At 37.8% G+C, this 25543-nt stretch overlaps 1 protein-coding gene across 1 annotated transcript in view; it reads left to right on the forward strand.

Moving 5' to 3' along the window:
• The window catches only part of LOC109935219 (kinesin-like protein KIF15-A), a 94092-nt gene that overhangs the window by 36255 nt on the left and 32294 nt on the right, over positions 1–25543 (forward strand). The window contains exons 7-16 of the mRNA XM_048609196.1: positions 5545–5686; positions 6936–7133; positions 8681–8788; positions 9686–9791; positions 11581–11746; positions 14459–14618; positions 15521–15606; positions 17224–17302; positions 20480–20566; positions 23267–23371. Of these exons, the coding sequence (XP_048465153.1) occupies positions 5545–5686; positions 6936–7133; positions 8681–8788; positions 9686–9791; positions 11581–11746; positions 14459–14618; positions 15521–15606; positions 17224–17302; positions 20480–20566; positions 23267–23371 (1237 nt within the window). The remainder of the gene's footprint in view (positions 1–5544; positions 5687–6935; positions 7134–8680; positions 8789–9685; positions 9792–11580; positions 11747–14458; positions 14619–15520; positions 15607–17223; positions 17303–20479; positions 20567–23266; positions 23372–25543) is intronic.

Raw genomic sequence — 25543 nt, forward strand, 5'->3', positions numbered from 1 at the left:
GCTCTACCAGTTACCTTAGTGTCATCTGCAAATTTTGACACACCACACTTAGTCCCCAACTCCAAATCATCTATGTAAATTGTAAACAATTGCGGTCCCAACACTGATCCCTGAGGCACACCACTAGCCACTGACCGCCAACCAGAAAAACCCCCATTTACCCCTACTCTTTGCTTTCTACTGGTCAACCAATCCTCTATCCATGCCAATACATTACCTGTAATACCGTGCAACCTTATCTTATGTAGCAGCCTTTGGTGTGGTACCTTGTCAGATGCCTTCTGGAAGTCCAGATACACCACATCCACAGATTCCCCATTGTCCACCATGCAAGTAATGTCCTCAAAGAATTCCACCAAATTAGTTAAACATGACCTACCCTTCATGAACCCATGCTGATTGTTCCCAGTGGGACAATTTATATCCAGATGTCTTGTATTTCTTCCTTAATGATAGATTCAAGCATTTTTCCCACTACCGAAGTTAAGCTAACTGGCCTATAGTTACCTGCTTTTTGTCTACTTTTTTAAAGAGTGGCGTCACATTGGCTGTTTTCCAATCTGTGGGAACCACCCCAGAGTCCAGTGAATTTTGGTAAATAATTACTAGTGCATTTGCTATGTCCCCCATCACCTCTTTTAGTACCCTGGGATGCATTTCATCAGGGCCAGGAGACTTGTCTACCTTTAGCCCCATTAGCTTGCCCAGCACTGCCTCCTTAGTGATAATGATAGTTTCTAGGTCCTCACCAGCTATGACCTTCTTGCCATTAGTTTTCGGCATGTTATTTGTGTCTTTCACTGTGAAGACTGACACAAAATAACTGTTTAATGTCTCGGCTATTTTCTCATTCCCAGTTATTAAATTGGCCTTCTCATCCTCTAAAGGACCAATGTTTACCTTCGCCACTCTTTTACGATTTACATATTTATAGAAACTTTTGCTGCCTGTTTTTATATTCTGAGCTATTTTACTCTCATAATCTATCTTAGTTTTCTTTATAACTTTTTTTGTGACTTTCTGTTGGCCTTTAAAGATTTCCCAGTCTACTAGTTTCCCACTACTCTTTGCTTTTTTGTATGTGTTTTTTTTCCAATCTGATACTTTCCTTTATTTCCTTGGACATCCATGGCTGGCTGGCTCTTTTCCTACAGTTCTTCCTTATCACTGGAATATACTTCTGCTGAACACTGTGAAAAATTGTTTTGAAAGTCCTCCACTGTTCCTCAATTGACCCACCATAAAGTTTTTGCTCCCATTCTACCTTAGCTAACTCCTCCCTCATTCCTTCATAGTCTCCTTTGTTTAAGCACAGGACATAGGTACTGGATTTAACCTTCTCACGGTCCATCTGTATTTTAAATTCGACCATACCGTGATCGCTCCTTCCGAGAGGATCCCTAACTGTGAGATCATTAATTATTCCTGTCTCATTATACAGGACTCATTACACTTATTGCTGTGGGATCTTGTCACCACACAGTCCGGAAAAATTCCAAGGTATTTTCCTCAGTTCCCTGGTTTACTTTCAGCCTCTTTGCTACAATGGGCATCATTCCCACCTGTTTTCTGGCTATATTGTTTCCAAGAACAAACTGTATTCCAGGGATAGCCACTCCATCATTTCCACTATCACTTCCCCAGTCTTGATTGGACTTTCTATCCTTATCTTATAACACGGGATCACTGAATCTCTCTCCATTTATTCCACAATTTACCACTCTGTCAGGCAACATTTCAGAAGGAGTGCAAATGCCATCCTCTCTCTGTATTAGAGAACGACCAGCTCCTGTATCTCTCAATATTTTAACTTCTTTACCTACTCCCCGTGTTCTACCTGAGTAAACCTTACCTGCAGAGGTGAAGTCTTTGAAGAGATCCGGCGCTATCTTACTATCCAGCCCATGACTAGGCTGTGCCCTCTCCTGCAGCTCCTTGACTTCTGTTGGGATTTCCTTCACGACCTCAACTAATCTCACTGGTTTAGCCTGTTTCACCACAACCTTTTTCCCAGTGCCTCTCCTAAACCACCAGCACTGTGACTTTGTGTGTCTTACCTTATTGCAGTGAAAACACCTGAGGTTTTTCATCTCTTTTCCACCCTCTTGGGCTTTTTTTTTTTCACATGCGGTGAACTATTCCCATTGGATCTACTTTTTGTTTTTCTTTGAAGGTTCTCTGTCTTTTCCAATTTCTATCCCTTATGGGGATGAAATTGCAGTTGGAAGCTAAATTTCGATTTATGCGATAATGCGTATTCATACGCCATCTCTCCAGCTGTTCTCACTTTTAACTTTCTGTTCCTCAACATGAGTTCTTATCACTTCTGGAAGTGAGTTTTTGAATTCCTCCAGCAGAGTAACAACTTAGAGATTTTTTTTCTACCTTTAATGCTCTCACTCATCTATCAGAGTAGTTCTGTTTAAGTCTTTCAAACTTGATATAAGTCTGACCTGGTTCCTTTCTTATTTTTCTGAACCATTGTCAATATGCTTCTGGTACCAATTCGTAGGCAATCGAAATAGCCTGTTTTACTTCTTCATAGTCTCCTGACACCTTCTGTGACAGCGCTGCAAACACCTCACTAGTCATGCTTACCAACTTGGCCTGAATTAATGTTACCCACACAGTCTCTGGCCAGTTCACCTGTTTAGCTAATTTCTCAAAGGAATTGAAAAAGGATTCTACGCCTTTTTCATCAAATTTTAATAATGTTTTGACATATTTGTATGTATCTGTACCAGGTTTTTGGCTACGATGGGTTTGCTCATCATCACCCTCCTCCTCACTAAGCCTATCTTCTACCTTCATTTCCATCATTTTAAGTCCGCTGTCCTGACTAATTTCCAACTTCTGAAGTTAGAACCCTCTCTTTTTTTCCCTTTCATCTCAGTCTTTTTTTTCCCTTTCATCTCTCTTTTTCCCTTTCTTCCCTCTCTTTTTTTCCTTTCTTCCCTTTTTTTTGGTCTTTCCTCTGCTTGTAGCCATGATTCAAACAGTTCCCTTTCCTGTTTAAGCTGCTTCAATTGCAATTGAATTTTAGCCATTTCCAAAGATTCTGATAGCATTTCCAGCCAATTTAAATGTCAAGCTATTGCTGCAATTACCTCTTTTCTGACAGTCAAAGGCAACCTCAACTCCAGCTTATCTGACAATTTCAGCAGCTATTCATTGCTCACCTTTAGTAAAACCCCAAAGTTACTTCTTTGACCCTCAGAAAACTCAATGACTGGAAGAGCTGTACCTCACTTTTGATTTAACCAAGAACAAGCAACCTAAATTACACAGATTTTCCATTTATCACCTACATTTTATTTAAAGATTTAGGACTCTAGTTCCCAAGTCCGTTTAAATCTGCTGGGACTTTAAGCACCCTAAATCTGTTCAAATCTGTCTAGATCTCCCCGGATATGTCCAAATCCATCCAAATCTTGGATGAGCCCCCAATCTATTATAAAGTGGAGATCAATTCCCCTCTGATAACTAACACCCAGCGAGGCTCGCCTCACCCTATAATCTATTAAAAGAAGTGTGAAAAGTGGTATAACCTGCCTGTCACCCCCAATCTGTTTTAAGGGTGTTGTTAAATGAAATAAACACCTGACACTCACTCTACAATCAACATGTAACAATTTATTTATCTAAGTCTAACAGTGAACAAATTATTAACAACTGAACAATTCCCCTCTAACTACTAACTATTCCTGAATAATAAGGTATGCTGTTCAAATAGGTAAAAGTCCCACTTATATAAAATAAAATTTAAAAAAATTAGAACTTAGTCTTTCGACATTACAGCCAGTTTATATCTACCAAAATGTTCTGTGTCTTCTCCATTGACCTTTTGTCAGGAACGCCTTCACCGTCAAATTCTTTTGTCAGGAACGCCTTCTCTGTTGAATTCTTCAATTTGGAATATTAACTAAGAATGCCGTGGAACCTTTATTTTGATGATGCTTTCGCTAAGAACTGAGAGAGCTAATCCCTTGGCAGATAGCAGTTCGTTCTCTGCCGATTTTACAACTGTCCCCGTCTTCTATACCCTTGATGACATATCCATTTCTCACAATAGGATTGGTTCTGTTTGGTCAAAATCATCAGATTTAAATTTAATTGGTTTTTAGTATCTAAGTGCCTGGTTTAAATTAATTGGCTAAATCAAAATTTGTTGTCTTGAAAACAAAGTAAAACTTGGCCTGCTAGCCATCCAGCCTTTTGATACAAATGTTACAATTCAGGTGCTCTGTGCACCTGCAGTCTCACAAGCTACCCAAAGACTTTTGTTTTAATCTCCAGCCTTGAAAAAGACCATCATCTTTTTAAAAGGACTATGCGCTGCTTTCCCCTCTATCATTTTATAAACATCAATATTTTACAAACATCAAATTCTAACATCCTCTCTTCCAATCCACAAGTACTCTAACCAACTTCGCAACAAATTTGAAATTATTCTAGGCAAAGAACAAGACATCAAAAGGGATACTTTATCATTTCCTATTTGCTGGTTCATATGCAACAAGTTGTGCAGTACATGCAACAACTTGGGTATAAAGAAGACTAATATACAATAGCAGCCTTCTCCAGGAAAGCCCTCAAACTTAAAGTTTCAATTCATGACCAGCACTTACAAGCAGTGGAAATGGTCAATTATGTCGGCAGCATGCCCTATTGGGACGTGTATAATAACTGGACACAATTCAACATTTACCAAAGCAAGTGTAGCCTTTGGCAGACTTTGAGCAACAGGTTTTGAGTGAAGATAAGGAAATCTGCCTATTGAAATTAAAGTCCGTAGAGCAATAGTCCTGAACGTTCCTATGCTTGTGCAATTGGCATGGTGCTGCACACTCAGTCCAAGAAACCTGATCGCTTTCACTTGAGCTGCCTTCAGTCACTCTGACAATCAGATGGCAGGTCAAATTATCAGATGCTGAAGTGCTCACTTGAGCTGGCGTGCCATGCATCCTCACTATATTGAGACAGTTACAATTAGTTGGGCTGGTCATGTAGTTAGAATGCTTGATTCTCTTACCAGACCAAATCCTCTATTCACAGCTTGAGGCTGGGGTGCCTTGACATGGTGAACAAAGGAAGCAGTATAGGACAATCTGAAGGCTTCACTTAAGAGTTTTGGAGTTGACTTGAACTCCTGAGAGAAGTTTGTGCAGGTTTACTGCAACTGGTACAGCCAATTTAATAAAACTGATCAGCCGCTTTTGAAAGCGAGGGGAATTCCCAAGACAGTACACAGTTCTTTTTCTGTATAAAGCCCAGCATGTGGAGATTTACATCCCGACCAAGATGACCAGAGGTTACAAATGTTTTGTGTACTTTCTTCATTGTAGTTTTACACTGAAGTGATACAGAAATCCTTATTTGCTCCAATATGAGCCTACTTAGAGTTACCAATTTTAATGTCTGTGCCTACATATACCATGAAGCTCAATTTTTGGCTAATTCCCTGAATTTATACTGATTTGTGCTGCTGATTTTTTTTGTTCTGACTAATTAATTTTTATGAACTAAGATTTGTATGATCATTAGGAAGAGACAAATGGAGTTGGAATCAGAGGTCCACACTCTTCAAAAGGCCAACCAGCATCTAGAAAATATTTTGGAGGCGACTAAAGCTCTCACACGTCAGGAAGTCTCCCAGCTAAATAAGATGCATGTTGAAACAATCAAGGTAATATTTATTGGCATACTCCATTACTAAAATAATGAGGAGATTTTAAACACTACAAATACAGCTGCGGTTTGTTGAAAAATAATTGATTTCAATGGAGACTTGAATTCTCAGGGCTTTACTCCATCATCCATTTGCACAAATTTAGCAAAAAAGGCTTTATTTTTATTGATTGTAGAATTTAATATCTTGCTCCAAAAATCAAGGAGATTTACAATGGAAGCAAATTGTGTCCATTGTTGCTATAGTTAATGCTGATGAGAAAATTATCCTTGTGACATGAACTAATGCTGTCATTTATTGGTGAGTCAGTGAATGCACCAGAGCACCATGTCATTCAAAGTTTGTTTGTGTAAATGCTGTTTGCTTTATTAAGAAAAATTGTTTCTGGTCAGGCTTTGAAAACCTCTGGGATATTTTGTTTAGGCTGAAGAATTTAGAAGTAAAATGAATCAATGAGGATAATGATTGCAGTGAAATTTCCTGCCAGCGTTTGTTGCTTATCCCTAGTTGCTTTGGGGCTGCCTTAAACCACTGCTGTCTGTAGTTCTGAAGAGGGATTGGAGAGACTGGGGTTATTTTTCTTGCAACAGAGGAGACTGAGGAGGGGATATGATTGAGATGTATAAAATTGAGGGGCATAGATAGGATAGCCAGGAAGGAATTTTCTTCTTGATGGGAGGGGTCTATGACTGGGGGCATAGATTCGAAGTAAAGGGAATGTGAGGGAAAAATGTTTTCGCTCGGCATGTTAGGAATCTGGAACTCACTGTCAGCAAGGGTGGTAGAGGCAGAAACCCTTATAGCATTTAAGAAGTATTTAGATGTGCACTTACAATGCCAAGGCATGCAAAGCTCTGGAATAAGTGTTGGAAAATGAATTAGAATAGTTAGGGGGTAGTTTTTGACCAGCACAGGTTCCTTTTTCTGTAGATCACTATGACTTTGTGTGGTGAACGTAAACCCACAGTATTATTATCTGGGAATTCTAACTCGGCAGGATGAGGATTTTCAATGTATCCAAGTCATCATGGTGTGTGATTTGTTGATATCCCTTAATTTATTTTTAAGAGCCTTTGTATAGCAAAACAAAATACATCTAGTTTCTACGACTAGAATAATGTTTTTTTGAACTGCTGTAGCTGTTTCTCTTTTCCCATTTACTGCCCCATTGTGCTTAGATCTGGATTAAATAGTGGTGTTTACTGATACAAGGTTAAATTCTAATACCTATTTCATGTCTAATTAGAATTTGACCACACCAACAAAGTCTATTTACAATCTACGATCTCGAATGATTCTACGAATGAGTCCCGAAGGAACGCCTGGTCTCTGCGCAGAAATGGAGCCAGAGACTCCAGAAGGTGATATAATGAATGAGACTTTGCCACCTGAAATGAATGAACAGGCTTATGAAGCGATTGCTGAAGAGCTTCGAATGGTCCAAGTTAGTGTTTTTTTGACAGTTGGATGACTCCGATGAAAATTTCCATGCCTTGGCCAAAACACACTACATCATTTTGTATTGGAAAGTTTTTTCTTTGTTAATAACTTCTGATGCTTATTGCAGTTCAGTCTTTGCTTGTATTCAAATAACTTGTTTTATGTGATGTGTTTATATATTTAAAGTGATTGTGTAGGATAGAAAACGTGGCATTGTTGTAAGTGGATATGAATTTACATTAATATTTTGCTTGAATACATTCTGGTTTATCCCCAATAAATAAAAGCAACGTTTTGAAGTGCAGTAATTTTTTTAAGGAGGTAACAGTGCAAAAAAAAAATTGTACAGCCAAGTAAAGACACCCCCCTCCCAAAAAAAAAGCAAGTGAGGAATAATCAGTCAATCAGTGTTTGATGACATGGACTTGGGGATAAATGTTGGACATGGCACCAGGCAAAACTCCTGCTTTTCAAATAGGGCCATGATATGCAGAGGCTTTGTTTAATGTCTTGGCTGAATGCTGTCTCTTCCAGCAGTACAGCAGTCTTTAGGTACTGCTGTAATCTTAGATTATATGTTGAAGGCATAAAGTAGAGCTTTGTTACAAAATCTTTTTCCCTCAGGGAATGAAAAATAAGTGAATGCTGAATGCATCCTCAAAGAAATAAATTGATCTTGCAAAACAACTGTTTGCTAGCAGTTCTTTGAAATATTTTAGTGCTGTTCCCAGAAAATAATTGGGGCATTGTGGGCTTCATGGATTAGAAGATCTGGCACCAGCAACCAATATGAATCCTTTTTGATTAGAATCCTGCCTACTCTGCTAATTGCATTGTTATCTCACTGGCAGAATAAATTCGTATTGTGTACACTGGTGTCTCCTTTGACGGTTGATGAGCACAGGTTGATTAAAATGGTGTTGCGTTTCTGTCTCGCATTATCACGGAATTTTACGAGGACATCTTGATACAAGTGTTGAGAATGACAAAAGCTTTTAATAAGTTAAATTAGACACTTGCTCTCATTGAGAGTTAGAATGCCACACTAGTAGTAGTAGTGGAAGTGAAATCCATATATTTACAAAGGGAAGAGAATAAGTATATTAAAAAATAAACATTTTGAAAAGTTGGAGGAATAGTACTAAGTTAAGTGACTGTGTGATCGTTAAAGGCATTCATAGCTGTAGTATCTGCTTATTGCAGCGTGAAATTGACACTGACTGACTAATGTCACCTTTGAATTGAAGTACTTTGGAGTGATTTACACTTTCGCAGCAATAATTGAAGAAGAGTACTGTGGAGAGACTCATTGGTATTCTCTTTGTTTTGCATTACCTGCCTATTTAAGTTTTCCAGAAGAATTTAGTATCATCTTTATTTTAAAATGTGGCCTGAGTCTGCCTGGTTGAATGCCATCTTCTGTGCAGATCATCCTATTCTAAGTGTGCTGTGTTATTTGAAAATTAACTTCTAAAAAATATATACATGTTTTCATTTATGCTAGAAATGGTTAAATATGTCAGCAAACTAAAACTGGTTTTGGTTTTATAGGAGCAGTTGTCTAATCTCCAGACTAAGCTAGATGAAGCAGAGAGCAAAAATGTAAAACTTCAACAGAACATTGACAAACTGGAACATCATTCTGCTCAAATGAATGAGGTAGATTTTTTTTAGACACCCGTAAATCTTGCAGTTCTTTTGTGTCTGTTTGTCCCCAATAACTACTTCATTTAAACTTGCAAGTATGTATTCGTTCATGAGAAGTATGAAAAATGCAATTTTTCTTTTACAGAGCAGAAAAATCTGTTTTTACTGTTCTCCCTTTATCCTTGCTGCCCATCTAATAGTTCTCCCACCCCTGTCCATTGCCTTTCTGTCCTTGTCATCTTCCATAATCTCTCTAATTCATATAATCTTGGTCACTGATGAGAAATGCAAAACTCTATTTCTTTGTATTCCTCACCATCCACATTTCCCTGCCATCTTCTAATCCCAGTTCCTCCATATACTTCAGCTGTTAAACTCTCCCAGCTACAGTGCTGCCAAATCTGGTACTCTTATTCATCCTTGTGTTTTTTCTATCACGGCCCCAGCTCTGTTTCTTCAAGCTCAACAGACGCAAACTTAAGTGATTTAAAGAGGCGAACCTAGTCTAGTCATTAATTTGCCAGATCTAATTAGATAACCCCAATTTTCTTCAGCCTTGCTGTACTTTGGTAAATTGAGGATTACCTTGGCAAGCAACTGCAACCCCTGACGTTTTTTCCACTACCAGCTACAATACGTCTGTTCCCTTTCCCCCATTCCTTGCAAAGGAGTGAGGAGTTCATTGTCACCAATTTTGAATGAAGTCCTTGTTCTTTTTAGTATGCACTTTTTTGTTTGCATTAAATGCACATGTCACTGCTGATATGAGTAAGTATACAATTCAAGTCCCAACTGCTCCAGAAGTGTGTAATAAACATCAGAACAAGTTGATTTAGAAAATATCTATAATTCTAGTTTTAAGGTACATTAATAACATATGTAATATTTTATTTGACCAAATGCTCTTAGCTCATCATATCTGAACGGAATGATAGAAACAAGGACCAACAGAAGCTGATTATGAAGAATGCATTTTTTGAGAAAGAGCTGCACGATTGTCAGAATAAAAATGAGAGTAAGTGAAATACATGCTTAAATTATTGCATTAGCGTAATGCATTGTGTATTTTTTTTTATTTCTGCTGTAGATTATAAACTCTGGATCATGTGTTAGCTTTAGTCAGTGCTCTGGTGTCCCATAGTTGAGCTAAATTTTAAGATGCCCAAGGTAATAGGGTAGTCATTATTCTAATGGGTGCATGAATTCAGTGCTATCTTGGCTTGATCTGAATTGTAGTTGAAATAATACTGCAGCCTGCTGCTGGCCAAACAGTATTTAAACCACCAATTTATATAGAATGTACAGCACAGAAACAGACCATTTGGCCCAAACACAGAAAGTCCTAGAGATATGCTGACACTTCCCTCTCCTCCCTTGATTTCTCTGTTTCTGTTTCTGGAGAATAGCCTGCCCAGCCACAACCATTACAATCCTGCCAACTCATAGCATCTCTTTTCCTTGCTTCTCCTCCATCAAAAGTATACAAATCACCACTTACCAACCCTTTCCAGATTTGAAGAAGAGTCATATTGGACTTGAACTATTAACTCTGTTTTTCTCTACACCAATTCTGCCAGACTTGCTGAGTTACTCCAGCATTACCTGTGTTTTTTTCAGATTTCCAGCATCTGCAATATTTTGGTCCATTTGGTGCAATTCTGTACTTGTGCTGCATGTGAGCCTTCAGCTACTATGTTCATGCTACTTCGTCTCACATTGTCAACATATTCCTGCTTAACGATCTTGCATTTATACATCACTCCTGTTCCAATTTGCAACTACATGTTAGAACTGAATTTCTACCATGTCAACCTTTTGTGTGATTTCCAGAATGGAGTGTACTTGGGGTTTAACCTGATTCCTACTCAGAAATATCTATCTGAACAGTACCATCACTTGAAGACTCTTAGAACATAAGTAACATCTGACATTGTATTCTAAGGCTGCAACATACCTTGCATTCAGTGTTTTGGCTATTCGTCCTACCATTCTGTTTTTAATTGCTTTTATACATCGTTCAGTTGAGTGTACTGCATCTTCTGTTGTTCCCGTTTTTCTCTAAACATTCCCACATGCTAATTCATTATTTTGCTCATTCTTTCTTCCAACATGTTGTACTTGCATTTGTCAGTACTAATTTTACTTTGCCATTTATTGCCAAATTTCATCGCCGGTTTAAATTTTTATGTATAACCTTTTGACTGACCTCTCCCCAACTTGGTTAGTTATTTATCCAATGAATTCTTTAATGTTTTGTTGTTTGTGATTTGTTAATTACTTCTTTGCACTTATTTTTCCTTTCTAGTCAGTTTTTAATCTGTTTCATCCTCTTTCCTGGTTTGTGCTACTATATAATTTTTCAATTTTGAACGAAATCATGTAGTGAAAACAGTATTTTGGATCTTGCCATTTGTGTGGTTTTTAAGCAGTTCATACATGTATGGAAAAAGCTTAGGGACCAGATATTTACTGATTAGACTTGTGACAAAATTCAGTGAGGTTACACTTCCCTTGGGAAAGTTAATTCATCGTGGAGTTATAAGGCTAGTAATTTGACCTGTACTCGCATTGAGTTTGGTTTTCTATTGAACTCACCCTACTTATCTTTTTGAAAGCTTGATCTATTAAATACTGAATCTTCCAATTTAGGCCATGAACCTTGCCATTGCAAACAGTTATTGAATTGGCCTGCTTTCTTGCAGTCACCTCTTTTTTAATGGTTTTTGTTTGTTAATATCCAAATATATGATAGCTGACTCTAAAAGTTGTGAATTAATGATGGCAGTTACTTTTTGTTTTGACAGTATTACAGAGTGAAGTAAACGACTTGCGTGTTGTGCTGCATTCAGCTGACAAAGAGCTTACCAATGTAAAGGAAGAATATAGCTCCTACAAAATTAAACAAGATGCAGAGCATAGTCATCTTTCTGAGCAGTTCATAAATGTCCAGTTACAGCTGGATAACATCAGGTATGGTTAATGCCATGTCTACTAATCTGGCTTTTTTTAAAAATAAACTATTTGTTAACTGTACTGGCTGGATCTTGTGATCAGTTTCACTCCAGGTAAGCAGCAAGCACTGTCATTTCATTGCTGACCAGAAAATTCAGCTATTTCTGTGACATGGATTATACTTCCAACATTGATTTTGAATCTTCTGCTGCAAGGGGCCTAGCAACAGTGATGTGATCAAGCAGGATTAGCAACTACTTGCAGCAAATCACGAAGTAAAATGCATTGATCATCCTTCACCTCTTTTACTCAGATTTGCAAAAAGCAGAATAAATGTTTTGGAGTTACACATTAGAAGCTTTTTAGTACCATTTTCTAAAAGAATTATAGCTACAAAGCTTTGAAATTTTATCAGAAAAGAAATATTTGATATCACACAAATGATATAATAATTTTTCCAGGGCTAGGTAGATTCTTAGTAGCAAGTGTGACATGGTACGTCATTTAAAAGCTAGCTACTCCCCACTAAGAACTATGCAAGTCCATTTGAATGCCTCCAATCAATCTTCTCCTCTGCCCCCCTTCCCAAACCCCTACCTGCTGGAGACTTTTATATAGATAATTGCTTTGTAGTACATAAGTAAAACATTGCTAAAAGTTGAAACTTTTTGTCTTGCACTTGTCAGAGGTCAAATGGAAAAAAATAGATTTTAATAAAGGGACACTGTTTTATATAATACAAACGGAGTGTGCTGATTGGTTGGGGCAAGACTGACAGGTGACTATTCTTGCTTTATCTTAATGCCAATGATGGCCCAACCAATCAGCAACTTTTATTTGGCTGATCACACCATTCTCATTGAACACCTCTCCACCATCATCTAGGTCCTAGTTCATCGCATCGATTTGTAGCTGGAGAAGCACTTGCAATGGCTCCTCTTCCTTCTTCCACAAAGTCAGAAGTCACATGACACCAGGTTATAGTCCAACAGATTTATTTGAAATCACAAGATCTTTTGATCGCTCTGCCCTTGATCTCTTTGCCTATAAATTCTGTCTCTGTGTGCTCTTCTCTCTCTCTCCTCCTGATGAAGAGGCTGTGCTCTGAAAGTTTGTGATTTCAAATAAACTTGTTGGGCTATAACCTGGTGTTGTGTAATTTCTGACTTTGTGCACCCCAGTCCAAAACCTGCAAGTCCACATCATTCTTCCACAGAGTTAGCTGTAGTGTCCCTAAGGATCTATCCTTGGCCGCCTCTTATTCCTCATCTTTGTTGCTCCCCAGCAACATCACACAAATACACATCTGATTCCAGATGTACATTAATGAGATCAATGTCTATGTCACCGTCACCTCTGTTGACACCTCCACTGTCTCCAAATTGTTGGACTGCTGGTCTGACATGCAGTACTACCTCAATTTAAATTTTGAGAAGATTAAAACCATGTTTTCAGTACCTACCACATCTCCACTCTTAAGCTTTCAATTCTGTCCCTCTTCATGGCCGAGTTGACATTAGAACCTGGAATGAGGTTACATGCTCACCACTAAAATAACCTGCATCTGCCTTCGTAATATTGGTTGATTTCATCCTTGCCACACTGCATCAACTGCTGAAACTCTAACTTATCCCTAGACTTTACTATTCCAATCCCAGACTTCCACTGTCTATTTTCTGTAATCATGAGGTCGTCTAAAACTTGCTTACCCTAATTTGCACCAAGTCACCCATAACCGCTCTCCTGATTAATTAATGCTTTGATTTTAAAGAAAGGGCCGGATAGGCTGGGGCTTTTTTCATTGGCACGTAGGAGGTTGAGAGGTGATGTTATAGAGGTTTATAAAATTATAAGAGGTCTATGTAGGGTTAATGGTAGGTGCCTTTTCCCTAGGATGGGAGATTTCAAGAGTGGGGGGCACATTCTTAAGGTGAGAGGAGAGAGATTTAAAAAAGATATGAGAAACAAATTTTTTACACAGAGGGTAGTTTGTGTGTGGAATGAACTTCCTGAGGAAGTTGTAGACATGGGCACAGTTACAGTATTTAAAAAAATTCTCATCCTTATTTTCAGATTCCTCTGTGACCTCACCCTCTATCTCTGAACAACTCGCATGAGCAACATGATTTTAATTGCTGCCTATTAGTGGCAATGTCTTCAATTATCAAAACCCCAAACTCTGATATTCCCTGTCTGAACACCTCAGCTGGTCTATCTCTCTTTCTTCTTTAAAGGTGCTCCATAAAAACTAATTCTTTGACATAGCTTTTGATCGTCTCTCCTAATAACCTCTTATGTAGCTCAATGACCTAAGGAACCTGTAAAATGCATAAGGTCTTTACTACATTAAAGGAGCTATATAAATACAGTTGTCGATGAAATGTAACTTTTTCAGTGGTTTTTAGTTGTATTACAGTGTGAAAGGTAAGATTCCCAGTTCAGTGATTTATAATTGCTTGCAAGTCTGCAAGGATCTTAACTATGTACTCTGTGGAGAAGTCTAGAATTGTCTGATAGCAACTTCTGGATTTCCACATTTAACTGCACAATGGACTTCAGATAGCTGTTAGTTTCAAAAGAGTAATGCCTAAGGGCTGACAGTTTCATTGTCGTTACTGCTGCAAAATACAGGCCATGGAGTTGAATAGAAGAGCTTTATTTTGTAATCTTTAGTGGTGTGGTGATTGTACTAAATAAGGTTCTTATCTAATAAACACCTTTTGATACTAGGCTGGAATATGAGAGAGTCCTGGAAGAGAAGAGGTCGCTCCAAGACTCTTACGATAATCTACAGGAAGTTATGGAGTTTAAAGCATATGAAACTGACCATCTGCATGAGAATCTAGAACAGATGAAGGTAGAAAATGAAGAGTTACGAACGGAAATTTGTGTAAGTAAAGGAGAGACTTAAATGCATGTAAATTATGTGTACAAAGAATGATTGTAGTTGACCTAATTTTTGCTTGTGTGGAGGAGGACATTTAACCACTAGGTTCATTTGACAAAAGCGTTCAGGGAGGATAGAGTTTTTCTTTCCAGCATGTTGTTGACCATAACACATGAAGCCAGGAGTCTTTGAGAACGAAGAAAAGGTAGTTTCTAATTAAGTGATACACTGAATTTAATGCTTCATTGTTTCAGTATTGCAATCTGTTTTATTGAAGGGCAGCTTAAGTTTTAAGCTCTGATTTGGAGCATCTTAACATACCCTCAGATCTGTCTTAAAGAAGAGTTTAGACATTAGTGATAAGGATCTTCCCTCAGTCATCTGCCCAAAATTTCCAATTGTCTTGTGTAGAATCTAAATTTGGTTTCAAGTAAACATGATTTTCAGCATAGAACTTAGTTAGCATTGGATGAGAGTGTTTTTAATTCCCTTTTTGACACTTCTTAAGAGCTGTAGGTTTGCACTGGAACTAATACATATATGTATATAATTCCAGTGAGGAACGTAGTTTTGTTTTGTAGTGCATGATTTAATTAAAAATTATTGTTCTTTACACAGTTTATACATAGAAAGCAAAAGATGAATCTTAATTGATTAATAGTAACTCATATGGAAAATGATTGTTGATTTCTCCCATTGTGCTATCAGCAGCTGTTGTCAGCTATTCCCACTCAACTAAACATGTGCAACATGGAAATGAATCTATATCTAATTATCCATACCATCCATATACAATGTGTTTTAAAACTCTACTTGGAAACGTATATGAATTGTTCCCTTTTACCTGATGCATATTGGAATTAATTTTAAATTTTCTCCTTACTTTTCTTTTGCATTAAATGTAGTCTTTAATGGAGCATTTAGAGACTGAAAAAGAACGAACTCAAAAACTTGCTTCACAGCTTCAACAGGACATTGAAAACAACTCCAAGTAAGTTTTTTTGACATCTCGGTGTACAGACTGCAAGCTATAAAGAAAAATCTTTTCTACTGGCATTTTGTTTTATGTTCAATTATTATTTTTTAAAATGTGCCCAAGCTGCAAATGATTTTATTGGAATATGCAGGCCCTCACAAAACTGCAGAATCCAATGCAGGATTGGTATGGTATCTGTAGATCTGGCAGTTCATTTTTTAGTTGTTGGTGCTCAGGGGAGTTTCTGCTGCTGCAGCAGCTTCCTTTGATTTGGATATTGCAAGTTTTACTAAGAAGGTCCTCAACTTGCTGAACTAAATTTCTGAACTTATCCTCGTGTGGGCTGGTTGGTCATAGCATTTTCCCAAGCAAGGCAATCTTTAATGCAGAAATTTGAGACTTTTTTTTTTAGGGTGTCTTTATATTGTTTGTACTGACTGAAATAACTTGACAGAGGTAGTATACTATCACCAAGTCACGCATTATTTCCACATGGTGAGCCCTTGACACTGATCCAGATCTGAGTGAATAGAACCTCTGAGACTGCTGTTTATATCGGTCAGCCAGGCCTCCTGATTTGACCAGATTAACAGCCCCAATAAGGGAATTCATTCTATGAGGTCCACCTGGCTGACTTTATTACAATCACTACACTGACAACCTTGATGTTGTTTGTTCTGAGGCAGTTATCCACCACAAATCTGCCTGGGAATTCTGTATTTATCCAAGCAAGAGACTTGAACACTTAAGAAGGACTGTAATGTTGAACTTTTAACTTTATTTCTTTATTTTTCTACTTTTTACCTAAGATTTTGTATCTAGTTACCTTTGTACCTAAGATGGCACCAGGAATGGCAACTTTGTACATTTTTCATTGTACTCATATATCCTTGTACTTCAGAACACATGACACTAAAACCTAATTCTAATTCTAACTGACCTGCATATATAAATTGAACTTCGTGGATTATAATCCCATGCTTTTGAGCCCTGCATGATAGAAAACCTTGTGGTTTATGATTTTGTTCTGCTTTTGAATTTTGGTATTTTTTGGAAGTGTTCCAGAGCTTTGTGCTTAGAACAGATCCAGGATTCTGTACCATCCAGATGTCTAAAACAGCATGGCATTAAGCATGCATTTCTCTATTTAAAGCAAGGTTGATATGAATGTGAACCACAAAGAATGCAGTTAGTTGCTTAGCTTGTGCAACTGTTGGCTTTGCTCTTAGCCCGTGTGTTCTTCAGACGTGGAATTCACATTTTCCAATGCAGCCTCCTCTTTCTAAAGTCTATTGGGTTGTAGAAAATTGGAAAAGAGCAAAGATTTGGTACTTTCACTATGCATTTCTATTACATAATTACTTCTGACAACTTATTAACATCAAGCTACATCTCTGTCTGACTTTGATAACATACTGAGATATAAATAAATATTTAATGCATTTCTAATGGATACTTGTACATAGATGGTGCTGGAGAAGCTATTTTAATCAGGTTATTAAGAGTTATATTAAATATTTTACTTCTTTCAGTAAAGATATTAATGTTTGTATTTTTATTGTTTTGACAATAGCTGTTCTGAACTGCAACTTTGTTTATTTTTCATCAACTTGTTCATGTACCTTTATGCAGGGAGCTTTTGAAGGCCTTGGATGAAAAAGATCTGCTGAAGCAACAGTTTTCTGGTCTAATGTTGAAGACTGAACATCAGGTATATATGATTCTAAGAAGATCTGAATAGAAACTGAGCATACCCTTTTTTATTTAATATAATCAGTTTCTTTCACGTTTGTGGGTTCAATATCCCAGTGGTTTGCTCCTGTAGTATTGTGTAACTTAATCTTCTGAGTTTGGCTTATTGCTTCCACATGCCCTGCCTTCCTTTCCAGCAACTTGACTACAATCATTGCAGAATCCTATTATCTAGGATAAACTGAATATTAAGCCTACAATCTCTACAGTATTCAGATTCCTACTAGTTAAAACACAGGGAAGCAATTTTCTTTCTTGTGACATTTACTGGCTGGGGGAAAATACAGCCTTTGAGCATAAATGGACACAGTTCTTGCTCAAAGATGGTCATTGTAAAATGGAAACAAATTGAGAAAAGCAGAGATCACTTTCCCAGCCATTTCAGTCAATTGACAAGATTTGCAATTCAAGGATAAAAGGAAAACCAGGCAACCAGGATTGTTTAAATGATTTTTGAAAGTCTTCTTGCTGATGTGGCTGTGTCTGGCATGAGCAAATACCTAAAACCAAAGTTAGAATGATCCTTGGGAACTTTTGACTGAATCCAAAAATACTCCTGGATTATGCCATCTGAGTGTTTTTCTTACAAAGATCTTTTTCAATTCATTACTGGTGATTGTTATTTCCTGATGTAACCTAATGTATGCCTAGTAAGTTGTAACGTACTAACTCAGAAGTTAACTCTTGGACCTTTCTAAAGTTGCCCTTCTATCCTAACCTTAGCCGTAGATTTATAATAATTACAAATTTCTCTAGATATTTGTTTGTCCCACTTGTATGCACCCTCTTCCCTGGAGGGATAGAACCTTGGGTGCATCTGCAGTGCTGTGCTTTGTGCTTCACCTGAAGTTTCATTTGGTTATATTCCTTCTTTCCCAAGGTTTCTGCCTTGACTTCTGCTCATGTTTTGAGAGGGCAGGGAAGCCTGAACTGGGTGGTGTTTAAGCTCATTTTGGTTATTGTCAAAAACCTGCATTTTTTAAAATTTAAAATATTGAGAAATTCCCAAGAGCAAAATGGTGAGCTTTCCCTTCCTGTTAGGCTGGCAAGTTTAGCCAGTGAGCGTTGCAAACTTGATTTCAGCTTATTTTTCTTATTTAAGCCAGGGTTGCAGCAGAGGCATTGAAAAAGTTCTTTTAGTGGACCATTTAGAATGTTCCGTTGGTGTGAAGATTTTTGTATGTTTATTGAACAGTGTTATACTGTGGGAAGCGAGGGAAGAGATTGTGGGCCCCTTGCTGAGATATTTGTATCATCGACAGCCACAGGTGAGGTGCCAGAAGACTGGAGGTTTGCTAACGTTGTGCCACTATTTACGAAAGGTGGTAAGGAAAAGCCAGGGAACCAAAGACCAGTGAGCCTGACATGGGTGGTGGGCAAGTTGTCGGAGGGAATCCTAGGAGACAGGATTTACATGTATTTGGAAAGGCAAGGATTGATTAGGGATAGTCAACATGGCTGTGTGCGGGGAAAATTATGTCTCACAAACATGATTGAGTTTTTTGAAGAAGTAACGAAGAGGTTTGATGAGGGCAGAGCGGTGGATATGGGCTTCGGTAAGGTGTTCAACAAGGTTCTTCATGGTAGGCTGGTTAGGAAGGTTTGATCACACGGAGTGTTGCTGAGCAAAGAGACCTTGGACTGCAGGTTCATAGTTCCTTGAAAGTGGAGTTGCAGGTAGGTAGGATAGTGAAGGTGGTGTTTGGTATGCTTGCCTTTATTGGTCACCGAGTTGAGTATAGGAGTTGGGAGGTCGTGTTGCGGCTGTACAGGACATTGGTTCGGCCAATTCTCCCTGCTGTAGGAAGGATGTTGTGAAACTGGAAAGGGTTCAGAAAAGATTTATAAGGATGTTGCCAAGGTTGGAAGGTTTGAACTCTGGGGAGAGGCTGAATAGGCTGGAGCTATTTTCCCTGGAGTGTTGGAGGCTGAGGGGTGATCCTATAGAGGTTTATAAAACCATGAGAGGCATGATAGGGTAAATAGACATGGTCTTCTCCCCAGGGTGAGGGATTCCAAAAATAGAGGGCATAGTTTTAAGGTGAGAGGAACCTAAGAGGAAACTTTTTCATGCAGAAAGTGGTGCATATATGGAATTACCTGCCAGAGGAAGTGGTGGGGGCTAGTATGATTACAGCATTTAAAAGGCATCTGGATGGGTATGTGAATTGGAAGGTTTTAGAGGGATATGGGCCAAATGCTTCCAGATGGGACTAGATTTATATAGGATATCTGGTCGGCATGGACGAGTTGGACCAAAGGGTCTGTTACCATGCTGTATATCTCTATGACTCTCTGTTTACAATACATCAAATAAAGATTTGGCATATAAAAATCCAGAAGTGGAAACCATGTGCTTTCTGTGTTAAAATACAAATCCATTTAGTCACTTTACTTCTGCACCAAGTTAAAGACTGTTTACTCCTTAAGGAACCATAGGCATGTCAATACAACATGAGCTTTTGCAAGACAATGTTTATTTGTCTCACAACACTAGGGGGAGCATTTGTTGTATACGTGTAAATACAGCGAATATCTCTGTGATTATCATTTGCAACTAGACAGGCATCCTAAATTAAGAATTCATACTCAAACTGAAACCTGATTTAGGGAGCAAATTAAAACAGTATTATGTTAGGATTGATTGTTCTCCACAATTTTCTGTTCACTTGTCAGTCAGTATTATTAAAATTCTCATTAGAAGTACATTGAGATAATATCTGCTTTTAAAAGCAGATACTATCAAAAATATTTATTCTCTTCTACAAATTAACATAACATAACCTTCAATAAATAAACATTACTGAGTAAGAGAAGTGAGTGCCCAATGTGTGGTTTCAGACCCCATGACTTGGGCTTAATAACAACTGACTGATCTATCTGAGAATGGCTTCCACAAAGCCTTTGCCACTTGCTTTAAAAGACTTATTTAAATCTGCAATCACTACTTCCATTTTGTATATTTGCGATGCGTTGTGAATTCAACAAGTTGACCTCCAATTATAAAGTTGAAATCTGAAGTGTCATGTGTATCTGTTCCTGATGCCTTTCCAGTCGGTAGCAAGAGGTACAATACTCTTATATTTTTGAATAATTTCTTGATTTATGAACATTATGTTTTACTTTGCTTTTTAAGGCAATAGAACTGAAAAATAAGGAGCAGAGTCTGGATGATGCAAAAAAGACAATCGCTGATCTAGAGAAGAAGAATGCTGCTGACCAGGTATGAGAAGCAACCTGAAAAGTAACAGCATTTTTTTGCCTATCAATCCAAAAGGAAATCTTATGCAATGCTCCTTCTTCCCTCTGTTCATGTAATTGAAATCTGGTGAACTTTTCTCAGAAGGAAACAATGGAAATGATACACTAATTTGGCACCCATCTATTTCACAACACAATTAGTATTTATTTGAATATTGCTGAAAGAACAAACATTTTGTCAAAGCTTTTCCCCTTGCACCCGTCAGACAATTTGCAAGAATAAAACTTAAGGGGATACCATTTTCATACTCTGTGAGAGGAGAGTGGTAATTGGTTGGCAAGTAGTCCAGTTTGGGGGAGGCGATGGCCTAGTGGTATGGACTGTTAATCCAGCGACCCAGATAAAATTTTGAGGACCTGGGTTCGAATCCCGCCATGGCACATGGTGGAATTTGAACTCAATAAATATCTGGAATTAAGAGTCTAACGATGACTGTGAACCCATTGTCGATTGTCAGGAAAAAACCCATCTGGTTCACTAATGTCCTTTAGGGAAGGAAACTGCCATCCTTACCTGTTCTGACTTACATGCGACTTCAGACACACAGCAATGTGGTAGACTCTTAACTGACCTCTAGGCATTTAGGGATGGGCAATAAATGCTGCCTAACCAGTGACGCCCTCATCCTGTGAATGAATAAAGGAAGCTGCGTTGTTGAAAATGTAAACAAAACGTGGCAGTTAACTGTCAGTCATCATTAACTGATATATTCTTCTTGACAGTGCCTTTACTAAACAGAGTGCATTGCCAGCCAATCATCACTACCAAATGACAACTTAGTATTTATTTGAAGATGTTTCCGTTTAAATGTAGTGTAGCTTATGTTTTTTTTTTCCCTGTTAGTTTTCTCCTACCTTTCTGAAAACATACTTTCTGCAGTAAAAGTATATCATGGCCAGGCTTGATCCTATGCTCCAGTAATGATAACTGCAATTTCAATGAGGCTGGTGGATAATGGTCAGAGGGCCTTGCTTTTCCTTTCCACACCACCTATGGCGTGAGTTAATCCAACATAACAGAGCATTCAAGAATAGAACTTTTTCTAGCCTGTATTACTTAATTATTTGTTGGCATAATCAGCTGTACCATCGGAGTGGTTTCAGCATGGTTTCCTTGCTGTAAACTCAAAACAGTTTTGAATCTTTTTGAATAAAAAGGTTTGTTGTCCATTACTGAATCCATTACTTTTTTAAAAGAACTGATTTGCTCATGTTAATTGGTCAAGCAATTATTCCAACACAGGTCAGTTTAATTTTTAAAATCATTACTGAAAAGGATAATTATTTAACTTTACAATAGCTGTCTTGATAAGCATGAAATCTGCACAAGTATGTATAACTGAGTTGGAAGTTGTTGCAACAGATGTTCAAATTCGATGTAAACTTTTATGGGTTATTCTTTACACATCTTTGCTCGTCTTTGTATTACAGTAAACTGATCAAGGCTGCAGTTCATCACTGCTGTGGATTGCAAATGAGGATAAAATCCTACCAAGTCTCATGGCCACATTTTGTACCCAAGTTGTGAACAAAAACAGAAGTTTTCCCTCAGAACTGAAGGGTCACTGGACCCAAAATGTTAACTGATTTTTTTCTCCACAGATGCTGCCAGAATTGCTAAGCTTTTCCAGCAACTTCTGTTTTTGTTCCTGTTTTACAGCATTCGCAGTTCTTTTGATTTTTATTTTGTAGCCAAGTTGTGTCTAGGACAGTTAATTTTTCAAGTGTATTTTAAGTCCTATTAAGTTCCTTATTGTGTACTTTTGTAAAAGAAAAAGTGACAAAGAAGTGTGAAGGCAGAACAGTATGTAGATGCCAGATTTACTTCAGACTTGTGCGTAATGCTTTAAGCACCTTGGGAAGTTGTATGATGTCAAAGATGCTATGAAAATACAAGTTTTAATTGTTATAGTTATGTGGAGTAAAAAGAAGTATCTGCAGCATTGTTCAGACTACAAGTAAGCACATTGTATTCAAGCACACTCTTAGCCACTAAAATGTTTGAAGAGGATCCTTTGGGGTCTGAAATATTGTTAAGTGACCAGACCAATCTTGTTAAACCTCTCTGGGCTTTGGGTATTTCTAGCCAATAATTTTTTAAAAATCAATTTTATGACTTCAGATATTCTTTGAACAGAATTTTACATTTATAGGATATCTTGATAGATATATAGTTACTGATGTTTTTCAACTTTATTTAAAACTGCTAGTTTGTTCATCTGTGCATCAGCTACTGTAGCCTAGCCAGTTATGTAGCTGTCACTATATGCTTGGAATAAATGTATTAAAGCTTATTTTGGTGCTTTACTGGAAAATGTTGGCAGTATCATTTGGGTAACATGAAAAGTGAAATTCTCAGACTAAAATCCACAAATTTTCTTGTGCACTTCATGTACTTTGAGGATTTTTCTGGGTTTATTTTTTAAATATATCGTTTTCCCATAGTGCTACCTGCACCCAAAGCCTGAATTGGCTGAAACCAGGAAAATTGGAAAAGACCTAAGTTTGACATGTAGGAGTGAGTGTTGAAACTCCATGGTTTCTTGTTCAGTATCTAATAAGTGGTGGTAATGCTTAAAATTAAGCACTTGCAGTTGATGAGTCATCCATGAGCTATTTCTTAAATAGTAGAATTTACTAATTTCAGAATTTCTTTTTATAGGAAGTTGTAACAGTCCTGATGAATCAAATACAGGAAATGAGAAATTCATACAGTCAGAAAACAGAGACAGTATCTCTCTTGACTCAGGAATTGGAGGATATCAAGGTAAGTTACAAATTCACCCGAATCTTTCTGTCACTCTCCAGGTTTTTAGCATTATTGACAATGTAAAACTAGAGCTATAAACTGAACTCCTTTGACCTTTAACACAGTCATTAACTATACTAAGCAGCATGCCTTCGTGTTGCATTGCTGCTGCATCACTGAGATTTGGAACTGAATATTGGATGTGGATTTTAAATTTTGGCTGCAGCACACTAAGTACAATATGAAAACCAATTGATTTCGTACCAAAAATGGGTTACATGTCGACAGGATATCCCAAACCGATTTTACGCATCATCTAGGGATCATCCCGCTTTTAGATACCAGCCTGGGAAGTTGCATTTAGGTAACTGCTGTTTTCATGGGAGTTTATAGAAATCAAAGCACTATAGGGAACCAATCAGCAAATAAGCCTCGGAGATAGCAAGAACTACAGATGCTGGAGTCAGAGTCAATACAGTGTGGAGCTGGAGGAACACAGGTGGTCAGGCAGCATCAGAGGAGCAGGAAAGTCGATGTTTTGAGTTTTACACCCTTCATCGGGACCGATAAAGGGTTTAAACCCAAAATGTTGACTTTCCTGCCCCTCTGATGCTGCCTGACCACCTGTGTTCCTCCAGCAAATAAACCCCACTTCTGCTCGCTCTTCAAATTAAATTGCTATTTTTGATTTACTTTTCTCTGTGCTTTCTATATAATTCATGATGTGAAGGTACTGGTGTTGGACTGGGGTCGACAAAGTCGGAAGTCATATGACACCAGGTTACAGTCCAACAGGGTTATTTGAAATCATAAGCTTTTGAAGTGCTGCACCTTTGTCAGGTGAAGTGGAGTGAAGTGCACAGGCACAGAATTTATATGCAGAGAGATAATGACAAGATAATTCCAGGTAATTAAGAGTGTCAAAAATAAGTACATGTAGTATGAGTGGAGTGTTGACAGGCTTAATAACAAGTCCTGAAGGTGAACAAAAGTGCCAAACAGTGTGAGGTAAGTGTCAACAGCTGAATAGCAAGTGAAGGGATGACCTATGATCCAATTAATTAAGGCAGAGAGAGATAATTACAAAAAAAATCAAAAAAAAAGGTAGTGCTAGAGTCAAACCAAATGGCTGGAATAACATGATAGGTATAAGAGTTGCATGACAAGGGTCTAACCAAAGTAAAAAGAGATCCAAAACTGTACAAACTAATTAAGGTAGCGCAATAATAACAAGTTATCGAGGTGATGGTGTCAAAACAGAACAGTATAGTGGGATTACATGTAGCACATCATGACCCCAAGATCTTGGCTGAGGCTGTACCAATGTGTACAGAACTTGGCTATCAGTTGGCAAGGTTAGACCACAACGCTTATACCTATCATGTTATTCCAGCCATTTGGTTTGTCTCTAGCACCATCTTATTTTTTGTTTTTTTTTGTAATTATCTCTCTCTGCCTTAATTAATCTTTTCACTTTGCCACTCAGCTGTTGACACTTTACTCACACTGTTTGAGGCTTTTGATCACGTGCAAAGACTTGTTATTAAGCCTGTCGACACTCCACTCACATTACATGTACTTATCTTTTGACACTCCTAATTACCTGGAATTATCTTGCCATTATCTCTCTGCATATAAATTCTGTGCCTATGCGCTGACCTCCACTTCACCTGATGAAGGAGCAGCACTCCGAAAGCTTGTGATTTCAAATAAACTGTTGGACTATAACCTGGTGTCGTGTGACTTCTGACCCTATAATTTAATTCACGTTTCAAATCTGTCCAATTTTTCTATTCAGTGTAGCTGTTGTCTAACTAATCACCTAAGGGATGAATTTTATGTTCTAATAAAGTATTCTAATTTCCTTCATCATTCTTCTAGTGATCTTAACACTGTCTCCTTATTATTGATTTGCTAAACAGGTATCTTGAAAGTCGTCTGTAATATTCAAACTTTACAAACCTTTCTTCATGATAAGATTGTTAATTATTTAAGAATTTGAATGAAAGGGAATAATAAGTAATCAGTGACACTATTACGCATTGAAATCATGATTTGAATTATTGGTCCAGCACCATAGCCATTACAGTGCCAAAGTGCACCGTGACAAGTTGTACCATTCATTGTAATGTGTTTGGTAATTTATGGCTAGCAGAAGCAAATAAAGTTCTCACAAAACCTGAGATAACA

This window comes from Rhincodon typus, chromosome 2, assembly GCF_021869965.1.
Source record: "Rhincodon typus isolate 14 chromosome 2, sRhiTyp1.1, whole genome shotgun sequence".
Lineage (NCBI taxonomy): Eukaryota > Metazoa > Chordata > Chondrichthyes > Orectolobiformes > Rhincodontidae > Rhincodon > Rhincodon typus.